This window comes from Durio zibethinus, chromosome 11, assembly GCF_047325235.1.
Source record: "Durio zibethinus cultivar Kanyao isolate XHJ-2024 chromosome 11, ASM4732523v1, whole genome shotgun sequence".
Lineage (NCBI taxonomy): Eukaryota > Viridiplantae > Streptophyta > Magnoliopsida > Malvales > Malvaceae > Durio > Durio zibethinus.
In genome coordinates, this window is record NC_143172.1 from 6,871,193 (window position 1) to 6,894,670 (window position 23,478).

A 23,478-nucleotide genomic window follows, 5' to 3' on the forward strand; every position below is an offset into this window, starting at 1 on the left:
TATCTAATAAAAACATACCTTTAAAAGAGAGATTAGGAGCTTCGCAAATCTCTTTCTGTTGACCAACTTATTTATTAATATAAAAGTTAGAAATAAACTTCCTATATACCGCATCTAAGCTAGCAAACTAAATTTATTGTTTTCCTTCATATCCATTTCAAAACAATTACATATTGGAAAAAAATGGAAAGCAATTGAAAGATTACCCGACCAAAAAATATATATTTTTTATGCAATTTTTCCAAAAACAAATATGATCTGTTTGTAATCTAATTAGTCTATAAAAGTTTAACCATGTGTGTTTATCTCATTTAAAAAAATTTTGTTAAAAATTTAATATTGACCAAAAACTTTTTAAAGCATGTGTTTTTTTTATCCTTTTTAATAATGCTAATATGTAAAATGAATAATTTAAAATATGTAACATTATGCATATTTTGTTAATGATATCCGTAAAATACTTTACCTGAATGAAAATAAAAAATTGTTGTACGACATGGGCGTGCAATCAAAATGTCAATAAATACTCATAATCATATCTTTAATATCTTAGAAGGAACTGCATGATCATCTTATAGGAATGTCAAATATTTATAATTACGTCAATAAGCTTCCATTTAGAAATGAATAATATGCCTTATGCTATTTGAATATATAAAAGAACCGAGTTGTCATAATTGATCAATAAAAACAAACCATGCTAAAAACAGAACTCTAGTAAACATGCAGTATAGGACAATGATAAAGTTTAAATTTAGAATATGCATGCAAATTCAGAATCTCTTGCTTTTACTTAAGGTCCCTTTTAACTTCTTAATATGTAAGTTCCAAATAAAAATTATTTTCAAACTTAAACTAACATTAAATTTATACTGTTTTAGACATCAATACATACATGATATCTCACAATAAATTTCCTTATATTACTTTATATGTATGTATATATACACGTGTCATGGGTCGAGACTTAAGCTTCGAATTCGCGCGGTTTCGGGATCCGAACATTCACTCATTTGACGTCTCAGACCAGCCTACTTGTCACGGTTCACACATTTGTGAGATATTATCTGCTTTGGTCCCTTGATCTCATGATTTTATCTTACAAAATGTGCATTACAAGAAAAAGATGGTGTGAATCTTTTTATGCTTCAGTGACCCTCTTTTTATATTCGATGTGAGATTCGAAACTCCTCCTTAAATCCATGACACACGCATATGCCTGCACTCATATATTCATTAAGAGTTTTTACTCATTTTAATAACATTGAACTCATTATTAAATGGCTCAAAGCATTTGACATCTTTAACCAACATGTATCAAAATCAAGAAAATAGTTCAGAACATGAAAAGAATTTCAAAATTGATATAAAATATGCAAATTGAAACCTTTACCAAAGAAATGAACTAATCTCTTAAGCTTGGGTAGCATAAGAATTTTCTTTTAGAACTTGAATTGAGTCATGCCTGAAATAGCTAGCTTGCAAAAGAACACCATCATCACCAACTATAGCAACCAAATCTACATTTTGATAATTTGCTACAAAATATGGGTTTCTAGTCAACTAACTTTTACTGTAAAAATTTTAGATAAAAGTTTATGACTTCTTCATGCGCCTTAAGATTATTATTATCAATATAATTAAAAAACTATAACAATAAAAGAGAAAAAGTGGGTGCAAATAGTAAGATCTTTCCAATAATAAATATTTTATCTTATAGAAGAGGACTCCAAACATGCTTTACAATTTTTTGTGTTAGCCTTGGAAAGTACTTAAGTAGAATGATGACTTCAATCCAAAAGCTAGACATTGAAAATCATCCTATGTATACACAATATTCTTCAAAGATATATTACAAAAATCATTAAGTTAGAAAACTCAAATAATAAAATTGATATAAAACATATTGTCAACTCTCCATGAAGATTACATGAGAATAAAAACATTAAACGACAGAAATAAATATATTAGGTAATCAACTCCATAACAAATTAAAAGCCATAAAAAACCAACAAAAAAAAAAAGAGAAAAAAGCAAGGACACTTAACAATTATTATAGAAAATAAACTTAGCTTCTGAAAACACAATAACCAATAATAATGTTATTTTAATAATTTACATGAAAATTAAGAAAGAAATAAAGCAAAGAAATCTAAAATACCTAAAATAAAAAATCTCAACTCCATCTTTGCTTGTACAAAATTCAAAACAAAAAAACTAAGGTATCAAAATCTTAAATAAGTAAATCCTTATGATAAAAGTTAAGTTTATGAATTATCCTTTTTTTTTATGGAATATTATGAATTATTTATTTTAAATATGTAAATCCATACAATAAAAGTTGTAAGTTTTTTATGACGTTAAAGGCATTGGAGTTCCATTTTTTATTTGCTTTTTCCTTTTTCTTTTTTTTTTTCTCTTTTTTTAGTTTAGTGGGTCCCTTCAGCTTATTTACATTGAAATTAATTTGGATGTGGACACCAAATCTTTATGAGTTTATTTTTATGTAAGCATAAAAATTTTAACATCTAAAATCCATAAATTTCATTCTTCCATATAATAAAAACTGACTAAACCAAATCTTTAACTTTAACTTTAACTTCTTATATCATTTTGACACCAAAAATATAAAAATAAGCAAACATGTTTAACCAAATCTTTGTTCTCACAAAGTACTCATGATGCAAAAATATTTTAAACCATTAGCTGTAATCTGGCAACGAAAGCTAAGTCAAGAAGCTTTAGTTTATACCATTTGTAATCAAACGAATAGATCGATCGTAAATCTCCCATGATGTAAGTAATGCGAAAATATCTAGCCATAAAAAATATAATACTAAAAACATAAAGGTTAAAGTAAGAAATAATATCAAACAAATGCATATCATTTGAGCAAAACTAAAAATTAAATTAAATACCAAAGTTTTTGCACTTTAGATATTCATAGAGAAAGATAGAGCAATCGAGTTTCACTTTTAATAGTAATTATAGTATAAAAATATTACGTAATTGCACTTGTAAATTCTAATTTTCCAGATAAGATTGACACCAATTAGAAACAATAAAGATTTCACAAATATAAACAGAGTTTTAAAGCCAGCGTTGTGCCACTATTCAAAGTATTACTATACCATATGTTTTATGGGTTAGGTAATTTGATTATTTATCAAAACATATCTTATTCTAGCACTTGGTAAAAATTGCCATTATAGTTCATGTTAGGAAATCAACATGTACACGCAGTATCTACGAACAACATAACAAGCTCAAATCAAGAATAAGAACATACAAATATATTTATTTCGGTTTAACTCAAAATCGCCTATTTTAAACCTAATTCACTATCAAATAAATCTTTACAACTGAGAGACTTGTGAAATGAGAAAAGTCACCAAAAACTCCTTACTCAAAACTTAACCCAAAATTCAATTACATCCTTTTTATAGCCTATTCACTTAGTTATTTTCTTGGTGTTTAACTATCTGAAATTACCAAACTAAAACCAAAACATCTTATTTATAAGGGTGAAACCCCTTATACCTTTACTAAACTCTCGATGTGAAATACAAGACAAACTCAAAACTCTTATAACTTTTGATGTAGGATTTTGAGATTCAAGGTAAATCCTAACAAATCTTTCATTGATTTGAATCTCCAAACACTTCAATAGTATCTGTAAAACTGACACGTTTAACTTTTTTCTTTTCTTTCATCATAGAAATCCTAGTAGCTAAACCTCCATCAATCACGTACAAGTGATTTTTGACTATATTTCCTTGTAGAATTACTCTACCATTCTTGTACATTTTCAATGAGTCATTATTACCATAGTATATGTACCCTCGAGAAACTAACTCACCCAAAGTAATTAAATTGTAGCAACAACTCGGTACATACATTACATGACGAAGCATCCTAACAATATCATTGTGAGATCTAAGGTGAATACTCCTAATGTCTTAAATCTGTACCTTGTCATTGTTGGCAACCACAATATCCTCATACTTTTTATTCTCATCTAACTCTACAAAGTAATTTCTATCATTGCAACATGGACTATAGTAGTTGAATCTAAAACCTAACCTTTATCATCTTTCAAAGTATGAGTCTCATCCACACAAGTTATCAAAATAACGTCATCATCATTAGACATAACAGTAGCAGTATCACTTTTTTTTTCATTATTTTTTTTTATCATTCGCCATTTTGAAAGTAGCCATATCCCTTTTTAGCTTCTTGCAGCGTACTTGGATATGTCATTTTCACCACAATAATAACATTCTATATCATTGTAATCTCTATCTTTTGACTTGAATCTTTCTCTTGATCCATTAATCCTTTTTTGAGTCCTCTCTTGATCAAAACCTTCTACAGCTAGTGTATTTTCTTAAGATAATGAGTTTTGTGTTCCTATAAACCTTTCGTTCTCACGCAATTGGATAGTTGCATCATCTAATTTTAAAATAGACCTACCCATCAACAAAGTTTGAACTAAAAGTTTATAAGATTTGGGCAAAGATGACAACAAAATTAAAGCTTTCTCTTTATCTTCTAACTCATTAACAAAAATCACCAACAATTGAAAAATTAATCTATTAAACTCATTCAAATGATTATGAAGACTCATACCTTCTTTCATCTTCAGAGAATACATATTCATTTTCAAACATAATCTATTAGTTAATGACTTCGATATATAAATACCCTTAAGCTTATCCCAAAAATTTTTTAGAGTACTCTCAGTTAATACATTATACTTTATCTCTGGGGCTAGCACTAATCTAATAGTACTAACAGCTTTCTTTTAAATTTTATTCTAATTATCGTCAGATATTCCTTAGGCTTACTATTTTTTAATGCATGATTCAACCCTTGTTGTACTAATAGATCTTGAATCATAGTTTGTCATAACATGAAATTACTATTTTCATCAAATAACAAAATCTCAAATTTAGGCATAGGCATACTTGGCATACCTTCTTCAAATATCTTAAAATACTTGCTTTATGATCTTTTGGGCCAGCCTTTTCTTTCTACAAACCTCATTCTGATACAACTTATTAAAGATCACTACAGCTCTGATACTACTTGTTAAAAAATCAACATGCACACGTAACATCTATGAACAAAATAGCAAGCTCAAATCAAGAATAAGAATATATAAATATATTTATTTTGGTCTAACTCAAAAGGACCTACTTCAAACCTAATCCACTATCAAATAAATCTTTACAATTGAGAGACTTTTAGAATGAAAAAAGTCACCAAAAATTTCTTACTTAAAACTTAACCCAAAACTCAATTATACCATTTTAATAACCTACTCACCTAGCTATTCTCTTAGCATCTAACTATCTAGGATTACCAAACTAAAATCAAAATATCTTATTTATATGGGTAAAATCCCTTATATTTTTACTAAACTTTTGATGTGAGATACAAAACAAACTCAAAACTCTTATAACTTTTGATGTGAGATTTTGAGATTTAAGGCAAATCCCAACAGTTCATCCTAGAACTCTAATTAATAAAAAGTTAGCTGAACATTCACTTAAAATTTAGGCATTATCAAACTTTAGTCAATAAAATTTTGAGAGATTAAATTAGAAGTCTTGCAATAAGCAAAAAGCAAAAACATGTATGCTTGGTCAAAGGCAAGTTTAGAGTTACATACCTTGTTGCAACCCATACCATAATAAGAGATCTATACGTATGTAACCAAATGCATTATAATAGAACATAATAAAAAAGGCCAGTGTCATAATGTTTTTTCATCCGTGTGGGACTCGATCGCTAGATTTGATGAAAATTTTTAGAATCGCCACTGATCTTTTTTTCTTATAGGGTGCGATTGGCCACCTAAAAATATCGTCTTTTAATAAAAATCTTAAAATTAATTAAGATTTACTAAAAGAAATATAGGTTTATGAAATTAGAGTTGATCCGAGAGTACGATTACGAGTGAAAAACGTACTAGCACCTTCATGTCACCTGTTCGAGGAACAATACCAATTAAACATTTGTAATCTTTTAATTTTAACGATGCATCTTTTTTATATTTAAATTTAATTTTCTAAAATTTATTTATAAAAAAAATTTTCTTTGTTGTGAAATTAACATTATTATAATTATTTTGTATTCTATAAATTCTCTAATACTTTAGTGAAATTTATAAAAAATCTTTATTTAAAAAATATTTCAAAAAAATTGACCATTTACAAATTTCTCAAAATTTAGTCATTAGATATTTTATTTATTTAATAAAATGATTTTAGGAACATTCCGACTATTTGGTGGGTTCCTAAAATTTATTAAATAAATTTTAAGATTATCCCAACTCTTTAGCGAAATCCTAAAAAGTTTGAATAAGTATTAGGATTATCCCAACTTTCTGACGATATCCTATATAAAAATCATTCATTTTTTAAATTAAAAGATTTAATTAATTAATTAATTAATTTTTATTGTGATTATTTTGTTGTTGTTATTATTATTTATTTATTTATTTAAAAAAATTTAGATTATCTCAACTCACCAATGAAATATAAAAATATTAATATTTTATTTATATTAAAGAAAATTGAACTCTTTCAATTTTCTTTAAAAAAATTACATTTTTTTAAAAAAATTTATTCAAAATATCAATTATTATTATTTCATTATTATTTTTTATATTGTTTAAATAAACCTTTATTCTAGTAAAAATAATTTTGGATTATTTTAACTCTATGGTGAAATTTGAAAATTTATTTTTACTTGTAATAATTAAAAAAAACGAAACTCTTTCAGTTTTCTCTAAAAATTACATAAAAAAATGTATTTAAACAATTTAACATTTTTTAATTCATTTTTATTATTTTTTAGCAAAAATTATTTTTTAAATTATTTCAACACTTTGGTGAAATTTAAATAACATTTTTGCTTGTAATAAAATTTTATTTTCCTTAAATAGTTATTATTATTAATTTTTTTTGCATATTATATTTTTTAGGTCCATATTTTATTTTATTTATTTATTTATTTCTAAAAGAATTATTACCAATAATAATATAAAATAACAATAATATCATGAAAAATAATTAAAAAATCATAAAAATAACAAAAAAATCTACACAAAATAAATAAAATCAAAATCAAAATAGAAAATAAAAAAAAAAGAAAAGAAAAACCTGCCAAAGGAATTAGGTCAACATGCGAGTTGACACGCGGATCTTGCGTCGGTCGGATGTAAGTCAAACACCCAAAACGACATCATTTTGGTGTGCCTATAAAAGGCCTATTTTTTTTTATTTTCCTTTCCCCACTCTCTCTTTACCGCCAGAGTTTCTTTCTTTAAAAAATCTAACCCCTTGTCAATCGTCGTGGCAACCCAGATTCTGATCGGTTGTCACCATGCATTGGTGGCCAGAATCTTCAACGGTGCTAAAAAATTTAAAATTTTCTAGAGTCCAATAATATTCCCAGAATCTGGTCGTTGAAAAAATCAAAGGTCGTTAGAAAATTCAAAATTTTCTAGTTTTCAGCGACCTAAAAAATTTCAAAAGAAATTAAAAAACTCTTAAAACGATTTTTTTGATATTTTAAATATCTTTCCTAAAATAATTTTTATCAAAAAATTTTAAAAAGCCCAAATCAAAAAATTTTGTTATGAAAAAAAGTTTTTTTTTTAACTTTGCTGCTAGTTCCTCCTTTGGGAGGACTGTGTTTTTTTTTGTGCTTGTGTGTCTCTTGTTTCCTTTTTTTTTTTTTTTCCCATAACCTTTAGGCTTCCTCTTGTTTTTTCTCTTCTTGTTCTTCCCTCCCTTGGTTCATTGTATTTTTTTTTTCTTAGGCTTTGGATTGTGTCATTGTTTAATCTTTCCATTTTGCAAAATCTTGGCTTTATTTATAAAAGCTAAGCAAGATATCAAAATCTCATAAATTTTGAGATTTTTGTGAATTTTTTGGGGTTTGTGAAAAAACTTATCAAATGACCAAAGGTCACCAGATTTCAGGCTACAACATTAGGTGGTGTCAGTGGAGAAAAAATTCCTCTAACAGCTTGATTTCAGTTGTCAAGTCGAAACCAGATTTTTTTAAAATTTTTTTATTAGTTAATTAATTAATTAATTAATAATAATAATAATAACAAAATTATATTTAAAATAGAATTAGACAAAATTGATGCCTACAGCCAGTACAAGAAAAAACTAATAATTACCTTTATGACATTTTGCACAAAACTTGCCGCTTCAAATTTCACAAGACCAAAACAAAATCTCTGTTGAAATATATATATATATATATATATATTAATTGAATATAATGTCAAATTTTAACATAATGAAATATGCATCGACATCTACCTTATAACTTTGAACATGAATACCAATACTTTTACTAATTCACACCAAAACTCTGACTAATTCTAATCATGATTAGAACCCCAAAAGCTAAATTAGGATAAGCAATTCTCCTTATACCAAATTCTTGACACTCATTTAATGGTGCAATCTCACCAGGGAATGCCTTAAAGCCAACATAAATGAAAGCTTGTGAGTAACCACCGGACATTAAGTGTTAAAGATATGGGCAAGCATTGTTTGGGTTTTAATACATAATTTGTGCTTAATTTATTGGGTAAAGGAATTCAAGAGATATATAAAAATAAAAAGTGCCAAATAAAGTGTCTGTTAGCAAGTAAATAGAGGTAAGTGAATTTTTAGGGATGAGAAAATTTTTTTGAAAGACAAAATTTGATTGGAAGAGTTTTTTATTTATTTATTTATGGAATTTAAGAGAATGGGGATGGTTGGGATCGAACCCATGCCTTACATGCCTTCCTTAGGCTTTTATGAGAAAGATAAAATAATTTTTCAAGGAGAAGATATTTTAGTTTTTTTTTATTTTAATTTAATTGATTTGTAAAGGAAGATAACAAGTAGATTTTGCATCTAGTTTTGAAATAATTGTTCATATGTTTAGTTTTAAAAGAATGGAATGAAGAAATAAGAAAAACATTAATTTGGTTACAAAAAATGAAAACTTTCAAACCTTAAAAACGTAATTATTGGGGATCCTAGATTGTTTAAGTTGAATCAGAGATCATAAGCCAAAATATGAAATAGTCAAATCTTGAAGGAACCATTTATAATTGAGATTGAAATGTAGAACTTATAAAGCGCTAGCTTTAAGATTTAAACAAAAAATTCATGCATAAAAAAAAACAAAACAAAACTTTCAACTCTCAAGAATCAAACTACATTTATCATAGAAAAAAAAAATCAAAGGAGTTGTTTCAATTCAGAACCATAAGTTCCATCTCTCCTCATTTAAAGTTAAAATATCTTTGATTAACTCTCAAAATTTTGACATACCAAAGCAGAAATTAAAAAGTTAGAAATATGACAATATTTTTTCACCATATTCACATACAAAAGCAAAAAACCCAGTAATAACATACATAATATTAAAAGAAAAAAGTGAAAATGAGCAAAAAATTGGTATGATAAATCTAGCCTTTTTATGTTAAACTTGGTTGTTTATTGTTTCAACCATTTCTTCTTCAGATTCTTCTTCGTTTTTTTTTTCTTTCCAATGGGATTGTTTGAAAATTCCTAAGGGGCTAAGGTTTTGACCTTTTCTAATTCTAATACCTCACTCTTTAAAAAAACAAAACTAATGGCAGAAAAATGATGTGAAAGAGAAAAGAGAGAGTGTTTGATAGTAGATAATGAGTAGGAAAAAGAAGAAAAAAAATGATAAATGAGAAAAGTTAATCACCTACCCCTCTGCCATTTTTGTTCAAATCAAAAGATTTATGAAGATTTGTTGCGTGAAGACTAAAAGCTTGTGGAGAAAAAAATGCAGTAGATTATTGTATGGATGTGATAGGTTTATGAGAAAGGTAAAATGAGTAAGAGCAATTGTCTGGGTTTGTTAGAGAGATTAATATGAAAAGAAAGGAATAAAATAAGAAAAAAATTGAAAAGTGAAAAAGGTGAGAGATGCGAAGAAAAGAAATGTGATTTGTTTTAATATCAAGCACTACATTTTTATATAAAAAATGTAATATTTATCACTTAAAGATTATGTTTCTTTCATAGAAATGTAGTCAAAACAATTTTTTAAATTTGATTTTTTTATTCATCATCAACCATGTTTTGGAATTAAAAAATATGGTGTTTGATAGATTATCAACCATATTTTTAAATTAATTATTAAAATCTAATTTTTTTATTCATTAACAAACATATTTTGAAACAAAAATTCTTTGATAAATTATCAATCACATTTACAAATCAAAACTATTTAGAAGAGAAAGATAGAGTCTTTTGCTCACCAAGTAAAAAAAATAAAAAAAAAATAGCTGGGTGACGTGGATGGCTGAGAGCTCAACAATTCTTTCAAAATTAATAGTATGGATCCAAATTTAATAGTATGGATGGATGATGGATGGATGACAAAGGATAATTAATATAAAAAGTTAGAGCAGATAAAATTTAGGTAAGGAAAGTAAAGTTACTCTTATTTTCTTTAATTCAAAGGAATTGAAAAGAAAATACAAAAATGAAAGGAAAATAAATAAATAAAAAGATATCTTATTTTATTACAAATTAAAAAAAAAAAAGAAATGTACGTCAAAACTAACTCCAACGACTACCATTTTAATCAAAGAAATTAAAAAATGAAATTACAAAAATTAACATAACATTTGATAAATAATGAAAGAAAGAACAAATAAAATATAAAAAACTTGTGGGTATATAAATTTAAATATGCTTTTATGTAATTAATGGGATTTGGTACTTGGTAATTTAATTATGCTTTTAATTTAGGTCTATATTTTAAAATATTAAATTTAATTATGCTTTTATAATTTCATCAAAAATTTAAATCATCAAATCACAATTCAAATCACGTCAAAATTAACAAATTTATTACAAAATAGACCTTTAGTGAACAATTTGCGCTACCAGGTAAAATGAAAAGTTTCAACTTTTTTCAGAACTCAAAATTGAGAAATTGACATAAGTGGGTGAGGAAAAAAAAGCATTTTTTATTATTTAATTTAACGGCTTGAGCTTGGAGCTCATTTCTTTTTTTTTTTTTTTTTTGTTCATTTTTCTTAGTTTTATGTGCAATAAAGAAATTTAAAGTAAAATATAAAAATTAATATATTATAATATATGATTGGCATATGACACCATGTTACAGATGGCCTAAATAAAAAAAATTGAGCCCCACATCTCATAATTAAATAAAACATTTATTTATTTTATTACATTATTAAGACAAAATTTTAGTGCAAAATAAAAAAAAATTAATTCGAAATTATATCTTTAATTTTTTTTCAAGCGTGTTTAATTATTAAGCTAAAAGTTTGAGGACTATGTTAAACATTAAACAAAACATCTATCAAGTCAATATTAACACACTTAACGTTGTTTAAAGATTATGTTTAAAAAGTAAATAACGTGATTTTTATTTATTATCAATCACGCTTTGATATAAAAATATAATAACAAAATTTTCAATTCTAATTTTTTAATTCATTATTAGTCATATTTTAAAATAAAAAAATATGATTTTTGATAAATTATTAACTATGTTTTCAAAGTAACAAACGAGATTTTTATCAACAAAAGCTAAATTTTTAAATGTCATAAATAATTTTTTAATATCATATCAATTACTACATTTTTCACATAAAAAACATTGTTGATATAAAAATATCTATTTTATTTTATTATTATTTTAATTGGTTCACTACATTTCAAATATAAAAAATATAATGCTTTTTAAAATTAAAAAAAATTCAAAACACTTACTTTACTAAAGTACTTAGCTGTAAGATTTTTGGTATGCTAAAATCCTTACGTTTTCTTTATTTGGTTATATTTTTGATTTTTTACTTTTTCGTCACATAATATAAGTAGAACTAACATTATTTTTGGATTGAAAGAAATAAAGCAACATACCGTTCGAAATGGGTAAACAAATACAAGTTTTAGCTTTTCAAAAATCACGTTTACTTTCAAAAGAAAGATCATAGTTTTTTTGTTAAAACGTGATTTTTGTTAATTTTTCATATCAAACTTTTGACCCACTCCTTTCTCATTCTCTCATTGGTTAGATTAAAAAATAATTACTCTATCTTTTTCTTAGATATTTTTACTTAGATATTTTAGAAAGAAAAAAAAAAAAAACCCATGAAACAGGCACGCTACACTCCCGAAGAGTCCTGTTCTCCATTCATTTACAAAATTTATCTATGATAGTCAGAATTGTTAAAAAAATATATGGTTAAAAATTTATAAAGGTATGACAAACAAGATTAACTTGAATGAGCAACAAAATAAATCATTAGTAAATCAATAACATGCTAAATCACTTGTCCAATACAATAAGATTCAAACATCTGTATAAATGATTGAAGATAACGAGAGCAAGTCCATTTATGCCTCAAGTATCTTCAAAATCATTCATGTTGGCGTAAAAGAGAAAGGAAAAGAACACTATCAAGAAACAGACCAATTGATAAAATGATAAAACACGTATAGGATTGGCCAACAAAGTTCAATACTAAAGAAGCAACAAGAACAGATGACTGACAGATATATACAGAGGCATTATTCAGAATTATGAACAAAGACTCCAAGCAACATGGCAACATAACAAAATGCTTAACTAGCCTCACAACATCCCGTTGAGGACAATCGTGTCTACCTCTACATCCTCTGTAATCTGGAGTGCTGAAACAGCTTGTGCTGCAATAAGACCAGCTGAAAGTTCTGCACTTCCCCAGCTTCCATCCGCAAAACATGGTGCATGTAGATCCCTTCCATAAGCTCCGTATGAGAAGGACCAGTCACTGTTTCCAAGCTCAGCCCACTCGTATCCAGCTCTATATGCTTTAGTGACCCACCCTTCACAGTTTATTTGAGCCATATGGGGAAGGCAAGCTCTCCCTCCACCCATAAATAGATCAAAATTGCCAGAATAATCCCAATGGTTGAAACCCTCTTCCTTGTTTAGCATAATCTTACATGAATCATCAGAGTCTTCACCAAGTAAGACGTGCAAAGCAACAGCCTCAGCAATTGCAGCACCTTCCTCATCAAGCCTCTGCTGCTCTTCCTTCTTTTTCTGTTTCTTTTTTTCTAATTCAGAACAGATGGCTGCAGAAGTAGCAAGGGCTTTCTCCAAGCGCCTCTTTTTCTTCTCAGCCCGTTTAATATGATCGAACTCATCCTTCACCTGCTTCTTTTTTGTTTTTCTCACCACTGGTTGCACTTTATTGCATGCCTTGTTATCCATGAATACTTAAAAGCTTTAAACCCAGACTTCTGTTTGCTCAGATTTTTTTTTCTTTAAAAAAGTTCCTCTAAATCGTATACATTTCCCTATAAAGTTGTCATTTTTCTTCTCTAACCTTTTTTTTTTCTAAAAGAAAACTTTTGATGCTACCTATTTCTAATTAATCCTCTTATTTGAGACCTAATATAATTATATAACACCAATACTACACCCACTCAGGTCTGTGGGAATATCTCATCTTACGGACAATGCAATCCCAAACAGAAACAACAGGGGAACACAAAAGAGCAGAATTGTAAGCATTCACAGGCCCATCCCTTGGCAGCATCCTTCCTAATTTCCCACAACCATTGCATTTACCCATCTTGTGCACACTAAGAGAAACAATGCACTTATCCCTGTCAACAAGTCAATAACTGTAGTCCAGTTCAAACAACTCACATGGCCTTCCCTACTGCAGTGAAAGAGGAACAACATTTGAGTCATAAAACATAAAACCAAACTTCATTGCCAATTATACTGACACATGCATGGGTAAAGAGGTAGATAATATGGGCAAAAATACTATGACAATCTTAAATTGCACCCTTTGATAATTTAAAGATAAAGAGGCAGATAATATGAGCAAAAATACTAAGACAATCTTAAATTGGACCCTTTGATAATTTAAAGATCAACCACAAACATCATAAAAAGAACCAATACATTGAACCTAAACAACACATTCGATAAAGCTATCCAGCATCCACAAACTAATTAAACCGAGAGGGGCATTTAGATGAGCTACTCCAAGTGGTTCATGGACTCATGGTTACTTAAATGTAAAATGCTCTGGAACTGTTGGATAAGCAACACATCAATGCTCACGGTAATGGTGATATAAATTACCATATGCAGATAACAATTATGCACATAGCCTTCCAACATGCAGTCAACATGCGGAGCCTCAACGTGTAAAATATTATCATAAATTATATCAGACAAAATACTAAGACGAAATTAAAATGAAAATGTAAGACGACAAAAATTAGAAATATAGTATAGCGAAGTGAGATGAAGTCAATTCCAGAAAACTAACCAATCCAAAAGTTTAGTAAATCTTTGCAAATGAACTGGATAGATTAAGAGCAATAAGAACAAATAATCCTAGCACTACCTGTTTGCTTAATTCTTGAAGTAGGGAATATGTAAAACAAAATCCCACCTGCTAAAACATCCGTCAATTTAACCCCAAAACGATCTGACCCAACGTCTAAAAAGGATTGAAGAGGATGAAACCTTTATTTAAATTAAAAAACTTTCTTTCTGACCCAACGTCTAAATAGGATTGAAGAGGATAAAAACTTTATTTAAATTAAAAAACTTTCTTACTTTTCTTCCCTTTTTTTTATTCCATTTTCCTGTCAATTTCCCTCAATTTTCTGGCAAACCAAACAAAAGTTGCAACTGGATCTGTCCTATTGTATGTAATAAAAACCTAAATTTAGGCTGAATTTTCACAGTAACATTATCGAAATTGCATGATACACTCGATCAAGATGTAAAAATACCATATTTAATTAAATAAATCACTTTAAAACATTAATCAGCATCAGATCCAAATACCCATTAATCAAAAGTACATAAATCAAGAACCAAAAATGAAAGGATATTGACCACCAATAAAACCAAGAGAGAAGAAATAGATGAATCTAACCTTATCAAGAAAGTTACGAGGGACAAAAGAGGCCTCCACTACTCCTTTTAGTACTTGATAAAAATAAGAAGCCAAAAGAGGAGAGCAGTAATTAAAGGTGCGTGTTTGGATCCAGAGAAATCAGAGAGAGACTAAAAAAAAATAGGGATAAAATAAACTGATCGGACATCAGAGAGAGTAGCGAAGAAGGTAAGGGTCGTCTTTTTCCAATGGAAATGGGAAACGTGGCAGATGAATTTTGAGGGTAACATCTGACTTTTTCTTTTCGGTTGTTTTTGTTTTGGGACACTGTGGAGTCTGCCCTGTCACGCCTGATGCCACTCCACTTGGCAACTAATACGTGATGAATTTTGCCCTGATCTTTGTGGGCCCCATTGGCTCAGACAGGAACTATCACGGATTAGATTTCTGCCGATTTCGACGGATGAGATGATGGATCATATATCTGAAACGAATTATGACACGGAAAAGGGCGACGTCTCGTAATGAACAACTCCGGGGGTAAAATCGTAAGGATACACGACATGATTTTTTTTTAAAAAAGCCCAAATTCCAAACTGAAAGTCAAGAGCCGGAGCCGAATTTCTTTGGGTAAAAGCCCATTAAATTTCAAGACTGAGCCCAGGAGGCCCAAATACCATTTGTTAGTCTGATTTCTGATTTCTCACTTACCTCTGTTCCAAATCAAATGATTTTCTTTCTTCTTCTTCCTAAAACCCTAAAAAGCAATGTTTTCTTTGCAACTCTTCCCCGCAAACCCTAAGCCCACTTTTTTGAACACCTCATTTAAACCCCTTTTAAATCCACAAGCCTTAAAATGTCCAAAACCCTACCCAAAATCAAAGCACACCCTGATTTCATCAGTCCTTCAATGGAATAGAAAGCCTGAGCTGGCGGGCGAGACCCCGCGCGTGGTTGTTATAACATCCGGAAAAGGCGGGGTCGGCAAAACCACAACCACTGCCAATGTCGGACTTTCCTTAGCCCGCCTCGGATTCTCCGTAGTGGCCATTGACGCCGACGTTGGCCTCCGTAACCTAGACCTCCTCTTAGGTCTCGAGAACCGTGTGAATTACACGGTCGTGGAGGTACTCAATGGTGATTGCCGACTGGACCAGGCATTGGTTCGAGACAAGCGCTGGTCAAACTTCCAATTGCTTTGCATTTCCAAACCCAGATCGAAACTCCCCATCGGATTCGGTGGGAAAGCGTTGGTTTGGCTAGTCGACGCTCTGAAAGCGCGTGAGGAAGGGTCTCCGGATTTCATACTGATAGATTGTCCGGCGGGGATTGATGCAGGGTTTATAACGGCAATAACGCCAGCAAACGAGGCGGTGTTGGTGACGACGCCGGACATAACTAGCTTAAGAGATGCGGATAGAGTGACGGGGCTGTTAGAATGTGATGGGATAAGGGATATAAAGATGATAGTGAACAGAGTGAGGACGGATATGATAAAGGGAGAAGATATGATGTCGGTTTTGGATGTGCAAGAGATGTTGGGGTTGGCATTGTTAGGGGTGATTCCCGAGGACTCCGAGGTTATTAGAAGCACCAATAGAGGGTATCCGCTTGTTCTGAATAAGCCGCCCACGCTTGCTGGATTGGCGTTTGAGCAGGCTGCTTGGAGGCTTGTTGAGCAGGATAGTATGAAGGCCGTTATGGTTGAGGAGCCCAAAAAAGGTGGATTTTTCTCATTTTTTGGAGGGTAGGGACAAGGGGGAGCTTGTTGGTTGGGCGTTAGGATGGGGGACTCCAGAGTTGATCTTGCTGAGGACTGAGGAGCTATGTACAGTGATTAAAGGTTGGTTGCCTTTGAATTCTTGCTAGTGATTTGAACTTTCTTTTGGTAGATAACTAGAATTGCAGGGTTTGTGTTGCATTTAGATGAGTAAATTGTTGATTGAAAATTTTGTTGGTGTGAATATATTGTTGTTTCAAGATTTAGTTTTTTGTACCTATTAAGTTGAAACATTTTAATTGCTCAATCTCTTGAATCTGATCAATGAATCAAAATCATTTCACCGTCACAGATTGTTATTTTAAGCTTGTCTTCAAAAGATTAATATGTTTCTAGAATTTGTTGAATTATTTGGTTGTTTTCTTTTCCATTTTTTTTTTGGAGTGAATTCATGTGTCTTAGTTTATCTGATTCAGTATCGGAACTTGTTCTTATCTGATGCGTTGATATATAGATGATTCAAATTGTAACCGATCATTGACCATGTTATAATCAAACACAAGACAATATGATAACAGAGTAATGCCAGAGAGAATAATTAAAAGAAAATAAATGCATTTCGTTCAGTATTTGGATACAGCTCTTGCTTTTGCACTAAAACTCGTCGCTGTTCTGAACTTCTGATATTTGCATATTCGAAACTGTTTGATAAACAGTTATAATCTAGGAGCTTTAGATTCCCTCACTACACTTTCATGGTCTTCAAAGCTTCATCGTTAGAAGCAGGGTACAAATTTTCTTTGCTATGGTCTACTAGAGAACTTTACAACAAAACCCTTTCCCGTCGTCTTCAAAGAGCATCAGGTTTGATATGCAGTAGGCAGTGACTTTGTCACTAACTTCTTCCCTAGTTACAATTCTGGCAATCCAGTTTTCTTTGATTACCTGCTCCAAGGGTCAAAATAACAATTTGTCAAAGATTATTCTTGGGTATCTCAAGTGATAATTTATCAATCACATCCTCCTGTAAAATGCCATGGAACATGAGTATAAGACCTTGTAAAAACAAATTTAGCTAAGGTAACAAATTGTTCTCTTATTAGTTAATAATCTAGAACTGCGTTTTTTGACCGAGTAGCTCTTGATTTCATTAGTTGAAATCAGTTTGTCAAAATTAAGCAAGCAAAGCAAACTTGTTCATTTTTCATTCCTTTAAAATTATATATACTTGTGGACATCAAATTTGTCCCAAAAAATAAAAAAAATATTATTAAATATAAAATATGAAATACAAAAAAAAAAAAACAAAAAATAATACAAAATACAAAAAAAATACAAAACAAAAAAGAACAAAAAATAGAAAAAATTGAGGATGACAGCCCCACTGCCACCAGGCCCTACATCTATCCCTTACCATACCCTACCCCTCTGATCATCTAATCCTACCACTGTCAGATGTTGTCAAAAAAAAAAAATAAAAGAGGCATGGGGCTCGTGCTTACACCTCATGTCGACTTTCATGCTCTTCCCTCAAACACACACGGCCGGAGCTCTATAAATAGAGCTCTTAGCCAAACCAAAGAAGAAAATAGGGAAGGAGGGAGAGATTTTGCCAAAAAAAGAAAAATATAAAAAAAATCAAACAGTCCTTTCCAGCACCGAGCTTTTTGCTTCACCAGCAGATATGAGGATTTTAGGACTATTTTTGGTGAAAAGGTCGGATTTGTGTTCAGGGGGTTGAGAGGAGTTTGTAAGAGTTTTTTGGAATTTTTCGACACTGACGAAGACGATCGAAGCTCGCCATCGGCAAGGTCCGCGGCGGTTGTCACGATGGACGCCCACAGGCCCCAAGTCGGGCTAAAAAAAAAAGGAGAAAAAAGAAGTTTTTCGGCAGAAAGGAAGAAAAATGATTGAAAAAAAATTTGAACATTTTATATAAATGGTGAAAATCAAAACGATCCCGTTTCAATAAAGCCCAAAATGACATCGTTTTAAGCACCCAGGATTCGCGCGTCAACCCGCGACCTGACCAGGGATCCACGCACGCGACTCGCGACCCGCGACCCACTTATTTCATCAGCTTCTGACTGCTCTGACTTAACCGAAACCGAATCGCCCACACTGAACCGTCGAACCGAACCGTTGTTGATCGGACCATTGATCGATCCGGTTCAGGTAAAAAAATTTAAATTTTTTAATTTTTTTTATATATTATTATTTTTATTATTTTAAGTTTTTTTTTTTTTATATATTTATGCATGATAAGTTTTAAATTTGTTAGGATAAGTTTTTTAATTGTTTTAATAATAATAAAATGAAAACAAGGTAAAATAATAAGTAAAAAAAAAAAATTAAGAATGCTTAAATAATAATAATAATATAATTTTTTTTCCTGCCTAGATGTTGGAGGGAATTAAATCATATTTTAAAAATAATAATTTCCCTTAGAAGTTGGGGAATTATTATTATAAAAAATACTAAATAAGCTAATAATATTTTTGATAATAAGTTTTCATAAAAAAAAGAATTTTTTAAAAAATATTTTTATAAAAAAAAATTATGTTTCTTAAATTAATTTTTTTAAAAAAGAGATTATAAAAATTGAACTTGCTCTGAAAGTCTGCCTATATGTTGGAGATTTTTAGAGATGTTCGTGTTTTCTAAAATCAAAACCCTAAACCTTCAATACCTTAAAATCAAACCCTAAAATCTTCAAAACTTAAATCCAAACTATTAAAATTCGAATCTTCAAAATCTTGAAACCTTAATTTTTAAAACTTCTACTCAAGCCCTTACTCAAAACATCCTAAAAAATCTTAGGGACACGTGTGAAAATTTTATTTGAAGCAATTTGTTCCCGAATGCCGCTTAGATGATGAGGTATTTAGAAAATTTTATTTCGTTGAGTCTTTTCACACGATTTTCTAATTCGCATTAATAATAAGATTAACTACAAAAGTATAATAATGAAATGACATCTTAAATATAAACAGTCGCACCTAAGCTCTGCCTAGATGTTGGAGAGTCGGGGTGGTCTCATTATACTTAAGAATTCAACTTTTAAATTGCATTTCATTTTACATGACATTTATTAGCATACATACGTTAGCATGTTATCATCGATAATTGTTGGCATTATTCTTTTTTTAATTTACTATTTGATGATAAAATATTTTACAATAAAAAATAATAATATCGTGTTTTAAAAAAAAGTTGTGATACTACAAAATAAAATAAAAATAACATTTCGAAAGAAATAATTATTGGTATTCTACTTAGATGTTGAGAGTCACTAACAATTATTTTTTATAAAGATTGTTATTTTATTTTAAGGATTATTATGTTAAATCTTGAGCGAAAATAGTTATTTTAAATTCTGTCTAGATGTTGTAGAATTTTAAAATGATTCTTTAATTTTAAGATTTTCTCAATATTCCTAAATAAAGAGCTTTAACAAAATTGTATTTTTTAAAATGAAGGGAATTAATGTTAAATTTCAAATTGAAATCATTTTTATCCAACACCGAAAATAGCGCATAATTAAATGGTACAAATTTATAGGCGTTGTGAGGGTGTTAATCCTTCCCCGCATGTAACCGACTCTTAGATCCAACCTGATTTTTCGTAGATCAAAATTTATCTTTTTGATAAATTTTAAATTTGTTTTTATAGTTTTATTAAAAAGATAAATTTTTGGGTGGTCAATCACACTCTAACAAAAATTGGTGGCGACTCTTTCATTTTCTTCGAATTAAAAATTATTTTACGTCTGCCGGTTTCAAAATCGTTACGACAGTTTGGCGACTCCACTGGAGATTTTAATTTGAGAGTCAAGCCAAAACTTTTAATTATGCGCTATTAAGAATCATTGGATTTAATTGGTTTTATTTGACATTTTATTTAATCTTTTTTATTTTGATTTTTCAAAAATATATACGTTAATGAATAAGATAAATTATGTTTATGGTATTTCGATTAAATGCATTATTTTGTACACACTTTGCATATTCATGCATGAGCTTTAAACCCGGGCTTTATCCCTTTTATGAGGAAGTGAAATAGCTACGCTCTCGTGAAGTGATAACCTCCGTATTTGCTAGCGAAATACTTTCACTCAGATTGAACCGGTTCCGTTAGTAGCCTGTAATGGGTAAGGATCGAGAAACTTTATTAGTCTATAATGAACGATGTGTGAGGAATAGTTTGGGAACCTTTAGACACGTAAATCTTAACCTGACATATAGTGAGTCGTAATGTCCAACTTTAGGATAGAGTCATACTGTTCTTTTTACGAAAAAATTACCTAAATTAGCACACTATGTATATTATGTTATGAGGTATGTTATACTTGTTCATTCATTTATTCATTTTTATTTATTTGTTTTATTTACATCATTAATTTGTTTTGTTGTCTTCGATTTTGTTGCATGCATCATATATGTACCATATTTCTAGAGAGTATTGTTTTGGACCAATCTTCAGCAAGAAAAACTTTCAGAAAACCTAAAAGATGTCGTCTATGTGTAAGAGCTACTTAGAGGTCAAGAGTCATTCAGAAGGTATTTAGGGAAAAAAAGGAGATTGCTTAGTAGATGGTCACATATGGGTGTTATCACAGTCAATGCATATGGATCTCAATCAGAATAATATATCAGAATTAGAAGCCATTTGGAAACAGTGAAGAACAGAGAGAAAAGAATATTTTTTCAAGAAATACGGGGATGTGGCATTGCTTATGTTAGTGAAGGTTGATGAACAGCTGATGAGAGCCACAATATAGTTCTGGGATCCATCTTATCGATGCTTTGTATTCAACCAAAAAGACTTGGCCCCCACGATCGAAGAATATTCTTCTTTACTTCGGATAAAATCTACCAATCAAGATAAGATATATTGAAAAGAGCATAAGATTATCGGATATAAAAAGAAGTTAGCCAAAATCATGCAAATAGAGGCTGAAGAGATAGATAAGCACAAAAAGAAAAAGAATGGGGTTGAGACCATTCCATTAGCTTTTCTACTTGAGTACATAAAGAAGTATATTGAAACTGATCAGGGATTGGATGTGTTTGCTTTGGTTGTGTATGGATTGATGATATTTTCTAAGGTGTTAAGACATATAGAAGCATCAGTGATTGATTTTTTTGAGCAATTAGATAAAGGAATAAATCTTTCATCAACTATTTTGGCAGAGACTATTAAATCACTTAATTTTTGTCAAAGAAAAGGTGAATGACGATTTATAAGGTGTGTTAAATTACTTTTTATTTGGCTCAGAAGCTATTTTTGAGGAAAAAAAAGACATCATTTTGGTTATTCTTCGTTCATTTTAGTCCTATCAAAGAGTTTGTGGCTAAAGAATGGAGAAAAGATTGGACAAAATGTGGTCTTTCTGAAGCTCACTAGCGAGGATGTAACATGGAGGGCACCATGGATGCTTTCGATAGCCATCTTGTATAGTTGTGAAGATGAGTCATGGGTACCCTTGTTAGGAATATGAGGGCAATGAGTTATGCATCCCTTATGATTCAAAGATAATATGACTCACGGTAGTTTATCCCTATGACTCATGGATTCAGTTCATTCGAATTCGATTATGGGATACCCGGTTACGTGAAAAAGGTTCGTGAAATCATCAAAGCATGGAAGCAAATCAATCGAATGAGTCCAGCTAGATTTGAAGATAATGTTGCAGAAGGTTACCTTGCCTGAAGGATGAAAAAGGTTAACGAAATTAGGCCTCTACCAGTCGATGTTTCAAAAAAGTTGCCAGCTCTTATTTCAATTTTAGTATTGTCAAGTTTTGAAATCGCTCAATGAGAGTTTGAGAATGAAAAGAAAATATTAGAGAAAGAAAAGATGGCTATGATGGATCAGCTTAACTAATTAAGATATGATTTGATGATGAGAGATGATGCAGTACAGAAGTTGACTAAAGAACAAAAAGTATTGAAAGAGGATCTGTAAAATTTGCATTAAGAAAATAAGAAATTGAGGTTGGATAGTAGACCTTTGAAGGGATCCAAAACGAATGTGGAAAAACTACGAGATATGATGGAATATTGGAAGAACAGAGCTTGAGAGAACAAAAAAATGATCTTTACACTCACCAAAGAACAACATGAATGGAAAAAAAAACTTTCAAGAGTTTCTGAAGAGGTAGCAAGGCACCGAAGAGAAAGTGAAAAGCTAAAAGCTGAACTAGGAGGGAATAAAACAAGAACTCTGATTTGTAAAGTAAGAAAAAAGCCTTAGAGCATGAATTAATGAGCTTGGAGCTTCAATTGACAAGCAATCAGAGTCACATAGACAAGATTTTGACTGAATGGCAAGAGAGAGGGTTATTGGGCTTGCACTTGCAATATGGAGGTAGATACTCGAGAGATGTGGAGAGCAAAAAGTTTAGAGAGGTACCAATACATCGAACATCTGACTGTTCAAATCTACAAGGCTGTTCGAAAAGTAAGCAACATGATTGAAAAGGTGAAAGTACTGGAACGGGAGATTGTACCAACCAAAGGCCATAGTAAAAGATTATTGCACTTTTTGTATGAAGCTAGGGAGCAATATGCTCAAATCAAATGTTTTTAGGGCTTTAATGCAAGAATGATCAGATGATGTATAAAGACTCCCATGGTTAATGAAAGTTTTTTTTTGTTTCGATCGATCCAAAACAGTACCATAATTTGCATTTCATTCATTTCATGCATGCATTTTCATAAATGTAAATACTAACAATAATATCAATGACATTATATCATGCAATCTAATTCATGGTTAATAAACTAAGGTTCAAGGATAG

The 23,478-nt window shown here is 30.2% G+C and overlaps 1 protein-coding gene and 1 pseudogene across 2 annotated transcripts; one reads left to right on the forward strand and one right to left on the reverse strand.

Moving 5' to 3' along the window:
- Positions 1-12,326: 12,326 nt before the first annotated feature.
- LOC111289408 (uncharacterized) lies at positions 12,327-15,117 on the reverse strand. The gene is made up of 2 exons (XM_022880427.2): positions 14,996-15,117; positions 12,327-13,753 (listed from the first exon to the last, which is right to left on the reverse strand). The coding sequence occupies exon 2, from the start codon at positions 13,297-13,299 to the stop codon at positions 12,676-12,678; it is 624 nt and encodes a 207-aa protein (XP_022736162.1). The 5' UTR covers positions 13,300-13,753; positions 14,996-15,117; the 3' UTR covers positions 12,327-12,675.
- A 538-nt stretch (positions 15,118-15,655) lies between these two features.
- LOC111289407 (septum site-determining protein minD homolog, chloroplastic pseudogene) lies at positions 15,656-17,025 on the forward strand (annotated as a pseudogene). Its single transcript, XR_016346282.1, has one exon. The product of XR_016346282.1 is annotated as a septum site-determining protein minD homolog, chloroplastic pseudogene (transcript).
- The last annotated feature ends 6,453 nt before the right edge of the window (positions 17,026-23,478 follow it).

What these genes read in the sequence shown, in the direction of transcription:
- LOC111289408 (XM_022880427.2), bottom strand. Translation starts at nt 13,299, where the DNA reads ATGGATAACAAGGCATGCAATAAAGTGCAACCAGTGGTGAGAAAAACA.